General features: G+C 34.0%; 2 protein-coding genes across 2 annotated transcripts in view; both read left to right on the top strand.

Annotated features, from left to right (window-relative positions):
- LOC119833379 (cytoplasmic dynein 2 heavy chain 1) overlaps positions 1-14,660 on the top strand; it is a 46,387-nt gene that overhangs the window by 8,409 nt on the left and 23,318 nt on the right. Inside the window, exons 19-25 of the mRNA XM_038357366.1 lie at positions 28-171; positions 387-592; positions 1,184-1,299; positions 1,413-1,558; positions 1,804-1,971; positions 2,739-2,897; positions 3,331-3,446. Of these exons, the coding sequence (XP_038213294.1) occupies positions 28-171; positions 387-592; positions 1,184-1,299; positions 1,413-1,558; positions 1,804-1,971; positions 2,739-2,897; positions 3,331-3,446 (1,055 nt within the window). The remainder of the gene's footprint in view (positions 1-27; positions 172-386; positions 593-1,183; positions 1,300-1,412; positions 1,559-1,803; positions 1,972-2,738; positions 2,898-3,330; positions 3,447-14,660) is intronic.
- LOC119833551 (laminin subunit beta-1) lies at positions 8,398-14,660 on the top strand. Its single transcript, XM_038357608.1, has one exon. It carries the CDS (start codon positions 8,479-8,481, stop codon positions 13,828-13,830), a length of 5,352 nt encoding a protein of 1,783 aa, XP_038213536.1. The 5' UTR covers positions 8,398-8,478; the 3' UTR covers positions 13,831-14,660.

Raw genomic sequence — 14,660 nt, 5'->3', positions numbered from 1 at the left:
AATTATAATAATGTCATTTTATTTCAGATGGAGAAGTTGGTAGAAGGTTTAAAACGAAAAGGACATTTATTACGGACATGGGGAGGGGATCCGTCTGTAGATACCACTGTAAAGGAGTGGATGAAGATACGGGAGCAGATGGATGTACACCAACAAATATTTGAACATCAGGTAACATAGTAGCGTATGAACGCTTCCGTGTTTTGTGCGATGCGTGGATGAAAGATATACCAACGCCTGTACATTTTGTCAAAGCAAATACATAAAATGCAACATTCTACTGTAAATTCGCATTTAATAACAATTTCTTGAGCATTAATTAAATAGTCTTAAATATTATAATAGAGAATAAATTCGTTTGAATGATTTTTTTTAATTATTTACAGGCAGAAATCGTAAAATCAAGTCTCACAGGCGAATGGGATAACATAAACAGTGGGGTCGAAGCGTGGTTCTCTCGCTGGAGCCAAGCTCGTGCGAGACTCGAAGATATTCGTTCAGTGTCCTACAATGAGATACTGGAGAGATGTTGTTCAGTACTTGACGCGGTGCAGAATTTTGATAAACTAATCGGGGAAAAAGATGAATTGCTGTAAGACGTGCAATTTTTAAGATATATTTGTAATTTCTATTTGAAATTGCAAGGTGGTCGCTGTTGTTTTAAACCATCAACTTTTTTAGTAGCTTTTTTCCGCGGCTTCGCACGCGTTAAATTCGGAGTAGTTAATAGATGTTATTATACATATAAACCTCCCTCCTGAATCATTATCTACTTAAAAAAATCCTGTTGAAATCCGTCGCGTTGTTTTAAAGATTAAAGCATATTTAGAGACATAGGGAACAGAGAAAGCGACTTTGTTTTATACTACGTATGTACCGCGATATATTACGAAACTGTTCCCACAGTGCCGTCTAAAGCAGCGCTTAGGAAAACAATGGGGTTTCAATCAATAACCCCCTAAGTCTCCGGTTCGATTCATTCGTCTCCCGGGGAAGGAGCTGCGGGTATTTTACGCAATATTTTCTGCCTTGACAAATTAATTAGCAAATAATCATTACAGATAGTTTATTTTCGTGGGTGTTTCTTATATTTGGTTTATTGTGCTGTCATCAAATCTAGTCCATTCTATCGAATGAATATCAGTAGAGTTATAACATTCATTAAATATAAAATTTGTTCTAGATCCGAATCTAAAAAATTCAATATGAAATTGGAAATAAATGATATATGGAAAGATGCAGAATCGCTTAAAAATGATTTAATTAATCTCTGGGCTATATTCAAAGAATATAACGAAGGTATGTTACGTTTAAATAATTGGCGTAACATTTTTTGGCAATAATCACTTTGTAAAAGGAATAGGTTTTCGTGTATATAATAATTTATAATTAATATAATAATTTTTTTTTAGATTACGAAGCTATTGGAAATCAAGAGTGGATTATATTCCAAAAGAAGTTACATTTATTGGATGAATTCGTAGTTCGTTGGAAAGACCGCCTCGAGCCCTACACTACCGTCACGTTATTCATTCAACAAGAACTTGAGAAGTATTCGGTAGGATGTTATTATCTTTTATATTTTTCAGAGGAGTTTTTATAACAACAATCCAGCTAATATATATTTTTTTTCTTTTCTTTGATTTAATAATGAACAACTAACCTCGGTGAAATACATTTCAACTGTTCCTATACTGACCTCATTGATAAATGTGAAAACAAGTAATAATTAATGGATTGCCTTATGAAGATAATCCATTAAATCACAGATAAACGATTTTTTACATAAAACAAATATTCCAGGATCTAACAATGGTACTCAAATATTTTCGCGGATCTGACTTCACCGAGAGGCACTGGTGCGAAGTTTATAACCTCATAGAAATGCAGTACAAGAAACCCGATACGTTGGTGCTCAAAGACTTCCTTAGTGTCGCGCCTTATATTAAGAAACACATGAAAGCTTTACAGGTAAATGCGGCTTAAATAAAGTGTACGTACTATTTTTTGGTTACTTCAAAAAGGAGGAGGAATGGAAAGGAGTTTCTTAATTCGATAGTATGGTAATAAGTTTCATTTTCTATGTGTATTCGCTTTTGATGAACCGAGATGGTTATAGTTTTTTGCTAGAAACTAAATATTCCAATTGACTACTTATGATAAGAAACCGAGGATCTAATTTTACACAAAAAATATAAAAAAGTTATTTTTTAACAAACCTTACTTTTTATATCATAGCTGCTAACTGAGCTGGTTGTTCATACACTATTTAAAAAGGAATAAACACTAATTATAAGCATAGATTGATTTATTAGTCTATATCGTAAATAAGTCATTAAACTTTTTGTAGATTTGTAGTATTCTTATCAGCACTGACATTTATCCATATTTTGTTTTATCGCGTTCTCGTTTTTATTTTTGTTTTAACCGTTGATAAAATTATTCTTCTTATTAGCTTTGTTGAAGTTATATTGAAGACTGATTAGAAGCATGAAATAAATAAAGCTTGTGTATTTTTTAGCCTGAATGAGATAAATATTCAAAGTCAAATACTTCAATATATGTATCAACACTTAATGATTCTATGCTTCTTCTAAGTGATATTAATAGTTTAGATAATATAAGGTGGCCGAATTTTTTCTTGCTAAAATATTTACTTTAGTATATCATACCAAGGCGAAGCATTTATCGCTCTTTATCTATTTAGTATATAATAAAATGTGTAATTTCATTTATAGAAAATTTCATCATCGGCATCGAGTGAAGCAGCTATAAGAAGCGCACTGAACGAACTAGACTTGTGGTACGCAGGCGCAAGACTCTCTGTGACGTATTACACACACAAGGATAATAAACTTACTCCTATCGTTAAAGATTTTAAGGACATGATTAGCAAGGTATTTGTGTTTTTTACACATTTTAGAATAATCAACAATTTTATTATATTAAGAGACAAAAGTTATCTCATTATTTCGCCATATTAGGTCTCTGAGGATATTAATTATTTAAAACTTTCCTAGAAAGCTGCATTTAAAAAGATTTTTTAAATCTGCTGCCGAAACCAACCAAGATGCAATACTAAGATGCAATTGCTCTAAAAACTAACGTAAAAGCTTACATAATACAAAAAATTTAAAACATGCTTTGGAAAAACAAGAATATCTCGAAAACAGTAATTTATATTACTACGTTATGCTATTAGTACTTGACCATTCTGCCTCCCATTTTTACTTTTTAATTTTTTCTAATTTTACCGGGTACTCTATAAAGGCTGTTTTATGGCACTAAACTAAAAAAGTATATGATATATAGCTTTTATTATAAATACAGGTGGAGGAACAGCAATGGGTGGTGTGCTCTGTGGGAGGCGAAGGCGGCGGGAGCTGGGAGTTGCGCCTGCGCAGCGCCGGGTCGTTGCTACGAGCTGCGCATCATGTACAACGCAGGTAATCTATGATATATAGAATAGTATAATTTTTGAGACTTTTTCCTGGGTGGTATATACTTAAACTTAATAATCTTACTAATTTAACAAATTATAAATATAAATATATTTATAATTAACCATGAATAAATAAATAACGAGAGGGTCCCTAAGAAATTTCAAGCATTACGTTTCTATGCGAATGGGGCAAGAACAGTTTGCCATATATTTTCATCAGCTCCATCCACGGTTACGAGTGAGTGTATATTTTAATCCTAAATAAATATAAAAATACTTTGTTACACTTCAGTTTGTAATACAAATAGTTAAATATCTAGTCCTAAAAAAAGTTCCCAAAAACACCAATATAATAAGTAACACACGAAATCATATTAATCGACCTTCGTTATTTCTTACTAACCTTGCGTTAATTATCATTGGACCGTGCAAAGTGAACACATAAAAGAACTCAAAACATGTGCTCGTGTGAATTTTCCAAAATACCAAAGCGTCTAGGATTTGTGTTGAAGCGTCGGGTCATGTGTCCGCCAGATGTTGATGCTTTACACTGACAATGATCCTTTAAATCGTATTGTATCTAAAAATTTGTCAATAAACGTTACGAAGTTTGTTTGAATGTTTTTAAATAGACGTTCGAAATTAAAACCAATGCTTGCGTTTGGGAGATGGTGAATTATTTAAATATTTTATTAGAAGTGATGTTTCACATACGCATGTACTTTTTAAGAAGGTATCTTCGAAAGGAAGTGTTTTGATTATTTGTTTGTTTATTTTTTGCCGGCTTTGAATATAATGCACAACTCGTACGTATGATTTTCTCTCTCTTTTCCTCAAATTCACTACGCTACGAATTAAAGTGTATTGCAAACAACAATTTTTTTTGCTGATGTCTTAAACACTAACTAAGTCTACATTCACGTCGCCATCAAAGTAATATGACGTAATACACATAAATAGGTGCACAATGTGTGTCACCGTTGTGAGTTGTGACTGATGTAACAGCGAGCTTACAGGATGAAATTGTAAAGTTATCCCGATAAGCCGAGGCCACTGAACTATCACATACCAGCTAGAGGCGTTGAGCTAAATATACCGCTTTTAATCATTTTCTGTAAAATAGAAATTCTCAGACTGCAGGTGTTTTATTTTTTTTTTGTTTTAATCGCAGTCTAAAAGTTCAAAGTAGCTAGAATAATGACAAATAGTCTTATTCAATCAAGTTATTTTTGGTTGTATACGAGAATCGAAAAGCGAGTATATTAGGAAATGCTAGGATTATATGCATCTTTCAGATGCTTTCCCCATCATTCAAAGAAAAAGCAAAAAAAAAAAAAAATTGTTTTAGGTTTGTATAATTAATATTATTCGAGCGATATATATACTTAATATAAAAAGTACCGTCCACGGTACCAAAACAATCGCTCAAATATATGTAAATACCTTTTTTTTTATTAAATATTTGTCATACTTTAGAGTTTCTATTATTAATTAAATAAATTAACGTGAATAATCTAGTCAATCTTTGTCACGGTAAACTAGGTGGACTGTAATAAGTTTATCATAAATTCATATTTAGAACCAGACTAAAACACATTTTAACGATTTCCGTCTTGGTAGTTTGTAGTGTTTGTTTCGCTTAAAATTCGCTTTGGGTTTCACAATCGTATGCGTGGTATTTTTATAAATATATAAATGTCTCTAATAAATATTATAAAGATTCATTATGATAAAAAAAGTAATGAATACAAAGTATTTTTTTTTATAAATAATTATGTTTATTCTAAATCAAAGTTTAATCATGTTATAATTTTTTTAGTAAGTAATCCAAATGTACATTAAATGAGGATGCCTTAAATAAAAAAAAGTACGATATTATGATAGTGTGCCGGCCGCCATAGTCTATAATATTGGGGAATCCCCAAATTATAAACCGATGTTTATTTTTACTTTTAATTGCCTAACATGGTAAATACTTATGTCGGTACTTATAAAAACGTTAATTTTATTTATTATATATAGGCTGCTTGAAGGCTGTTTAATGTTAAAAATATTTTATACGATATAGAATAAAGGGCCGCAAAAAAAGGCCTTGAAGGGGATGCAATAGAGAGTGCACATTTGTAGAGAGAACGGCTGCAACAAAAAACATAACCCCTCTTCTTGCGCAATTGGGTAAACGATGTGCGATCGTAATTAAATGGGTTCGTAGAAATAGTGTCTATTTCTCTACAATTAACGTAGAGTTTGCATTTTTACATTGATGAATGATGACGCATAAGTAATAATAATACGGCTGCTTTTATAATTATGTGTTGTCATTACAATTATTGAGATTCGATGGCAGTTTGTACTAAAAACTGTAACCAAGATGTTGGTAATATTATGTGAATAAGATTGGGACTTGACTCTTATCACATGAACTTTGACACCATAACCGCCATTTAAAAGTGTATTCTTATCAAAACGAAAGCGTTCATTCAAAGTGTCGATGACATATTTTAAGAACATTGTATTTAGGATATATAATATATTTTTTCGCATTGTTACTTTGTTATATAAAAATATAATTTATTATACGATCATTATTAAAATAATAATAATAATATGGAAATTGGGAAAGGTATGTTAATTACATAAATCATACACGAGCCATCTTCATAACATGAAATCACATAGATATTAACGATTTTTCCATATATTAGCTTCATGAAAACTGGAGTATGTACTGACTTTTGATTAAGTACATATAATAAAACAAAGTATAAATATGAATTTCATAAACAAAATTTATAAGTTAAAGAATTTATGCGATTTATGCTTTATATTAGTTGATGTTTCGAACATTATACAGGAAACATGTTCACGAGATTTAATTTTTATATGTATGTATATATATGTACTTGCGTAAAATTGAACACAACAAAACATTAGACCAAATTTAATTTGACTTTCACCCGCGTAAGTCCCGTACGTCACGTAGGGATATCGGGATAAAAAGTTGCCTATATGTTATTTCAGTTGTCCAGCTGTCTACGTATAAAATTTCATTGCAATCGGTTCTGTAGTTTTTTCGTGAAAGAGCAACAAACACACACACATCCTTACAAACTTTCGCATTTATAATAAGGACGGAGGGATTAGTAGGATAGTAGGATGAATTTAATTGAATTTGTTTTATTTGTGGTCTAAGCCAAGTAGCTTTATTTTTAATTCGTTTGTAGTAGGTTCGGCGTAGATAAGGGGTTATCACCAGAACTGTTGAAACCGTAATAAGTTATCTATTTTAGTTTAGAGGGGCCACTGAAATTTTTAAGTTAAAATTAAGATGACCCTTTGTGAGTCGTTTCTCTGTCTTGCGACTGTTTTTAGAAAGATTTAAAGTCTTAATTTCAATTATGAATGCAGTTGAAGGTACAATAGTCGACGGAATAATTAATAGAAAATATACGAACTTTTTTGTTAGAACTTATTTATAATTGTAATAATCATCGTAATTACTTCGCAAAACCGCTTCTGTGGCCTATTTTTATGTATGTACGGGTTTACACTTGAGATATTGCAGATAATGGGAACATGGATGCTCACTCATTAACGTTAAATGTATGAGTCGTGAGTAATCATACACTTCGTTTAACATGTACCTACCTGCGATTGGAGTGTCAATCCTTTGAATTTTTCTTTATTTTCCTTTAATTTATATAGTGTTTAATTGAAAAGAAAATATCGCTATATTTTTTAAGCTCTGGGGGCCCTCTTTACGATATTAAGTAAATTATACCAATGTCTGAGAATTAAAACCAAAAAAAAAAATGGATGTAATTTAGTCAATGTTTTTTCATATTAATCACACATCATCCCTCAATTAGTTTCGGTCAGATCGCGAATGTATTATCGAAAACGGATGCGGGAACGGAAGAGCGGCTGGCGGCTTGAATATCACAGTCACTCAACTCTGCCATTGTTAAATATTTTATTCAAATTATAAATTCAATCGAAGTTCTTTAATTATTGTTTTATAATAAACACGCATTTTTAAAACTTTATTTTTTACATAACTATAAGGACGGTAATAATACATTGGGATTAATATTCGATTTTAATCCATAACATCTTAAAAGTATTTACGACACATTTAAAATAATATAAGGGACGACGGATTCTCGCCATTAAAATAGCGAAAGCCATACAACGTGCGGTAATAATGACCAAAACAAAAAACGCATCCCAAAACGTGTCGTTATTTTGGTTGCCTGGTGATGCCCGATTCGGAGAACGGCACGAGCGAACACGAAAGCAGGAGCGGTCGACGCCACGGCAGGGCCGGATTGTGACCGTCATAAGATAGATAACTAGACTGGAACATAAATGTCATACAGTTTATATGTAAGTGAACAAATAATAAGCATTATATCGTAGTATCTCCTGAAAGACACAACCAATTGGGATTATTTAAGAAATCCTCTGTCGCTACTGAAACAGTCTTGAATATAATGTAATTTATTTGGATTAGGATTAATACTTGGGTACAAATAATGTGCTCATACTTCTCCCGGCATTTCATTAAATTTAGCTATCCTTAAAAAGTAGTTATAATGACAAAATTGTAATAATAATTAGATATATGCTGTAGCGGACTTTATAATTTAAATCTCATACATAATGTAGCTTACTAGTGGTAAATGAATTTTTAAAATTAGTTCAGTATAACATAGATATTACTCAATTCAGCGTCACTAATTCTTTATAGTTTTAGTATAGATTTATGTATGCAAACCTTATATTAGCCCGAAAAAAAAACAATAAAATAATTATTATTCGAATTTATATGCTTTTAAACAAACTCCTATAAATACTTACAATTTGTTGGTCTATTCGTTGATAAATACGGCCCTGTTCGCGTAACAAAGCAGAGCTTACGAGTGCGAGTCATGAGGCGGGGGAGGGCGGGATGCGGGCGGCGCGAGAGTAGTGAAGGCAGGCGACTAACTGGACAGGCAGTGCAGCAAGAGGCGCGCGGAGAGCCGGTGCGCGCGATGGCTCGATACGCCGCCTTTATTATCTTTTCCGCGCTTATCAATATCGGGAGCGCGGTTTACAATAAAGATCGCGATAGGCAACGTGCTGATCCTCGCTTGTTAGATCGCGCCTGTGAGCTCAGTTCCTGTTATCCCGCCACTGGAAACTTACTAATTGGACGAGAAGCAAGGCTTTCGGCTTCATCGACTTGTGGTGCTTACGGCCGCGAGAGATATTGTATTGTATCCCATCTTGAAGAACGAAAGAAATGCTTTTGGTGCGAATCAACGAATAATACTGCGAACAATCCATACCTTAACCATCGCATACAAAATATAATATACAAGTATTATCCCGGCACACGTACGAAGTCTTGGTGGCAATCTGAAAATGGAAAAGAAAATGTTACGATACAACTCGATATGGAAGCGGAATTCCATCTTACCCATTTAATAATACAGTTCAAAACCTTTCGTCCTAAGGCTATGTTAGTAGAGAGGTCTTTCGACTTTGGAAAAACATGGCGAGTTTATAGATACTTTGCACATAATTGTGACGAAGCTTTCCCTTCCGTACCGAAACACACACAGCGAAGCTTAACTGAAGTTGTTTGTGAATCACGTTATTCAGGTGTCGCTCCATCCACGGAAGGTGAAGTGATATTTAGAGTGTTACCTCCGAACATAAATGTTACGAATCCCTATTCAGAAGAAGTGCAAAATTTACTTCGAATGACTAATTTACGAATTAATTTCACAAAGCTACACACACTCGGTGATGATTTACTCGATAATAGAGCTGAAATACAAGAAAAGTACTATTACTCTATTTATGAAATGACAGTTCGTGGTTCTTGCTCCTGTTATGGTCACGCATCAAGATGCCTGCCTATGCCAGGTGTCGAGTCAAAAAATAATATGGTCCATGGACGCTGTGAATGTACACATAATACTCGAGGATTGAATTGCGAATATTGTGAAGATTTTTATAACGACTTACCATGGCAACCCGCTGTAGGAAAAACTTCAAATGCTTGTAAGAGATGTACTTGTAATAATCACGCCACGACATGCCATTTTGATCCAGCTGTCTACAATAAAACCGGTAAAATAAGTGGTGGAGTATGCGATAATTGTCAACATAATACTATGGGTGTTAACTGTGAACGATGCAAACCAACCTTTTATCGTGATCCTACGCTTGATATTCAAAGCCCTGATGTATGTAAGTCGTGCGATTGTGACCCAGAAGGAACAACCGATAAAGAAATTCTGTGTGATGATGAAACTGATTTTGCAAATAATAAAACTGCTGGAAGGTGCTTATGCAAAGCTAACGTTGACGGAGCTCGCTGCGATAGATGTAAAGATGGATATTGGAACTTCGATCCACAAAACCCTGAAGGTTGCATATTATGTACTTGTGATAGATTAGGTACAATTAATGAAAGAGGATGCGATGCAGCCACTGGTAATTGCTTCTGTAAGCGACATGTTACTGGTAGAAATTGTGATCAATGTTTACCCGAATTTTATGGTTTATCGGATAGTGACGATGGATGTTCACCCTGTGACTGTGATGTCGGTGGATCTATAGACCGCTATTGTGACGTAATAACTGGACAGTGTAAATGTCGCCCTAATGTAACAGGTCGTCGGTGTGACCAACCCATACAAAACTTCTTCGTGGGTGCTTTAGATTCTATAGTATTGGAAGCAGAATCTAGTGAGTGTGATTCACAAATCGACGATAACGCTATACAAAGCCAGCTTTGCCATGTTGTCATACGCGAAAACTTCCCTGATGGTAGAAAGGAAACTTGGACTGGTCCCGGTTTTATGAAAATACCTGAAAGTAGTACTTTAGTATTTGTTATAAATAATTTAAAAACAAGTATGAATTACAATGTACTTATACGATATGAGCCACAATCTGCAATTAATTGGCAAGAAGCAACTATACTTGTAAAACGACCTTCACCTATTGATCCAGATTCACCATGTAGTAATGTTCGTCCTGAAGATGATAAAATTTATACAATATTACCAGCAAATCAACGAAGCGTTTTAGTTCGGCCACCGATATGCTTAGAAAAAAATAAAGAAACTGAAGTTCGTATATATTTTGGGAGGCAAGATGGTCAGACGTCGAATAGTCGTGCATCGATATTAATCGATTCTATTGTTCTTATTCCTTCTTTTGATGATTTGCCATTCTTAGCCAATGATACTGCAGCCAGAGAAGAATTTGAGCGATACAACTGTGGCGATCAATATTATTACGATTTAAATAGAGATAATGTGCCCGAAATTTGTAAAAATTACCATGCGAGCATAGGTTTCTACATAAGAAATGGCTCCGAATCTTGTCAATGTGATCCTTCTGGTTCAAAAAGTCACCAATGTGATAGATATACTGGATATTGTCAATGTGTAGAAAATATTGTTGGAGCAAGATGCGATCGTTGTGCTCCAGGAACATATGGTTTTAGTAAATTTGGCTGCAAACGATGCGACTGTAACAGTATAGGTTCTCTTGATAATTTTTGTGATGCCACTAGTGGACAATGTAAATGCAGAGCTAATACATATGGCAGAGCATGTGACTTATGTCAACCAGGGTACTTCAACTTTCCGAACTGTCAACAATGTGATTGTAACGGCCATGCTATTGAATGTGATGACAAAACGGGTGCATGTAAGGAATGTCACGATTATACCGAAGGTCACCGTTGTGAAAGATGTATAGAAGGATATTATGGTGATCCTCGTTTAGGGATTGATATTCCATGCCGTCTCTGTCCTTGTCCTGGTGTAAAGGATGATCCAAATAAAAGCAGCCATGCTGATAGATGCGAGTTAGATCCTGAAACAAAAGACGTAGTTTGTGATTGTAAAGAGGGATATGCAGGTTTGCTTTGCGATGTTTGCGCTGATAACTATTACGGAGACCCACTAAAAGGCACGTGTGAGAAATGTGACTGCAATGATAATATAGATTTAACAAAACCTGGTAATTGCGATCCCTACACTGGAAAATGCTTGCAATGCTTACATCATACCTCAGGAGATCATTGTGAAGTGTGTGAGGATGGTTACTTTGGAGATGCTTTAGAACAGTCTTGTTTCAAATGTAATTGTTCAGTATTAGGAACTAATTTCACGCAAGGTAATTGTGATCGTAGTACAGGACAATGTCCATGCTTTAATAATGTAATGGGAATAAATTGCGATCAATGTACAGAGAATCATTGGAGAATCGCTCTGGGCACTGGCTGTGACCCATGCGAATGCGATCCGATTGGTTCCTTGTCTCCACAGTGTAATCCATATATAGGAAAATGTGATTGTAAACCAGGCCATGGTGGAAGGCAGTGTGACCAATGTCAAGAAAACCATTGGGGTGATCCAAATATTGAATGTTATGAATGTGATTGTGATTTATATGGTTCTGTATCGCCTCAATGTATGCGTGACAATGGCTCGTGCCAATGCAAACCTGGCATTGGTGGTTATAAATGCGATATATGTGCACGAGGTTATCTTGGAGAAGCTCCCGAATGCTATGCTTGTGGAGAATGCTTTGACAACTGGGATCAATTAATAAACAACTTAAGAATACAAACAGAATATGCAATTGGTAATGCCAGTAAAATTAAAGTAGTTGGCGCTACTGGTGCGTATACAAGGGACTTCGAAGAAATGACAAAGAAATTAACTGACGTTGAGGATTCCCTTGAAAGTGCCAAGTTAGGACAATCCACCGTCAAAGAACTTATTTCCAATATATCAAGCTTACAAGACCACCTTAATGAAGCTGACAAAAAAATTAAGGACAGTAATGATAATCTTAATGCAATAACATCTAAAATCAACTTAGGCAATGTCACTTTAGATGGTTTAAGATCTGCCATAGAACATCTTAAGTCGAAAACTCTTGAATTGGGAAATAATGCAACCAAATTACAAGAAGCTAACCTTGAAGGTGCTCTGAACTTAACTCGTGAAGCAAAACAAAGGGCTGTAAAAGCTGCAGATGATGCTGAAAGTGTGCAAACGATCATTGCTAACACGGACAGGCAAATTAAAAATACGGATAGACTTATTGAAATGCAATACACTAACTTTAATAATACCCAAAATGAGAATGATAAAAAATTAGATGACCTTATAGAGGTTATGTCGCAATTAGATGCTGAATTACCTAAAATTAATGAAAAAATGTGTGGACAAGACAGCGACACCTGCGATATTTGTGGTGGTGCTGGATGCGGAAAATGTGGTGGCATATCTTGTGATCAAGGAGCTGTAACGAAAGCTGAACAAGCTCTAGATTTTGCAAACAAAACTGAACATAGAATAAAAGAACATGAATTAACTGCTGAAGATTTGTTTAGATCGGTAACGCAAGTAAAACAAGATACGGTTTTAGTGCGATCCAGAGCAAAAGATTTATCACATAAATCTAATGAATTTAAGTTATCCGCGGAAAAGGTGACAAACGATAGTATAGCATTAACTGCAGAATTAAAAGAATTTTTATCTAACACATCTAATACCCCCGCAGATGTGAGAAACCTTGCAAATGAAATTCTTAATTTGTCAATTCGAATAGAACCTAAGGAAATTACAGAACTCTCACAAAGGATTAATTCAACCGTGTCACAACTAACCAACATTGAAAATATTATTACAGAAACTAAACCAGACCTTGATAAAGCAAAAGCACTCAAGCAAAATGCAACCATCGTAAACAAGTCCGCAAATCTTACATTGGAAATGGCAAATAAAGTTCTCGAAGCGCTGGATGAAGCTCAAGCTGCTCAAGATGCAGCAGAAAATGCTATCGAAAGGGCAAATAATGATATTGCAGCTGCCAAAGGTGATCTTCAACCAATCGCTTTAGAAACCGAGCAAGCTCAGAAAAAAGCTAATGAAACTATGGATGAAGTAGAAGGCTTGAGATCCCGCTTATCAGATTTACAAAAAAATATTCTTAAAATTGAAAGTGACGCAGACCAAGTAAAACAAGAGGCCAATGACGTTGTGAACAGAGCTGAAGCAGCTGAACAGAAGGCGAGACAGTTACGACAAGATTTTAAAACAACAAATATGTCTCTTGCCGAAAGAGCAAACCAAACGTCTAACTCGCGAGAACGTGCACAATTACTATTAAATAGGGCTACAAAACTAGCAAGTGATACCCAAATGCAGCTTAAACTTCTTGCTAATATGGAAGAACTGTACAACGACCATAATGAACAGCTCAACGTTTTAGAAAAAGAAATAGGTGAACTGAATTCTCAAATGAATTACTATTTATCGGAGATCACAAAACGATCCGACAATTACAGATCTTGTACCACTTAATATTATTAAAATTTGATTAAAAAAACTGCATTTGTAACATATTATAGTCTCTGACTGAGTGCCATTTTGAAATTGTACTATTATATGGCATGTGTGTAGTGTGACTACGTTATAAGTTGTAAGACTGTTGAATAATATACTATGTATCTATTAACAATATGTTTAATTAATGTTTAAAATAATGTAACGTTTATTTTCATATTACATGTATAATTTTAATCTATACTGTATACACGTACGTATGTGTTTGTTAGCATTTCTGCGAATACAATTAATTATTTTAAACATAACATATACTAGATGTAAAAATATCCCTTACGTTTGTAAATAATGCATTTTATCGACATAAAATTATGTAGGTATCATAATTTTTTTCTGAATTAACTGTGTATATTGAATAAATGAAATAAGTATAACAACGCCAATTGTTTTTCAATTGAATCCAAAGAATAATGTTAGTTTCATAATTATTATTATCTAATTGGTCTTTTTATGTCATTCATCAATTATTGTAAGTGATGATTTATTGGGTTTTATTAATTAAATAGTAATTCTAAGTATTTTGCCTTAGAGATATTATATACACTGTAGTACAAGATAGAGATCGGATATGGTGTCTTGCGTTACATTACGATTGACGATAAATATATCGTTTTATAAATACCTACCTAGATAAAGAAAAGTAGTTATTATTTCTGTAAAATATTGAGGCTATTGCATTTATGTGTTTAAAACTTTAATGTGCTGCTTTTTAATTTGTCATTTATATACAATAAGGCATAAATACTTAAATGTAGATAATACTGACTTTGTTAATAAAACATTGCGTA

The sequence above is a fragment of the Zerene cesonia genome, chromosome 17, assembly GCF_012273895.1.
Source record: "Zerene cesonia ecotype Mississippi chromosome 17, Zerene_cesonia_1.1, whole genome shotgun sequence".
Lineage (NCBI taxonomy): Eukaryota > Metazoa > Arthropoda > Insecta > Lepidoptera > Pieridae > Zerene > Zerene cesonia.
Note: the sequence above shows the minus strand (reverse complement) of the source record. Positions and strands in the feature narration are given on the sequence as shown.

Bases quoted from the DNA above. Each gene is read 5' to 3' on its own strand.
- LOC119833551 (XM_038357608.1), top strand. From the start codon at position 8,479: ATGGCTCGATACGCCGCCTTTATTATCTTTTCCGCGCTTATCAATATC.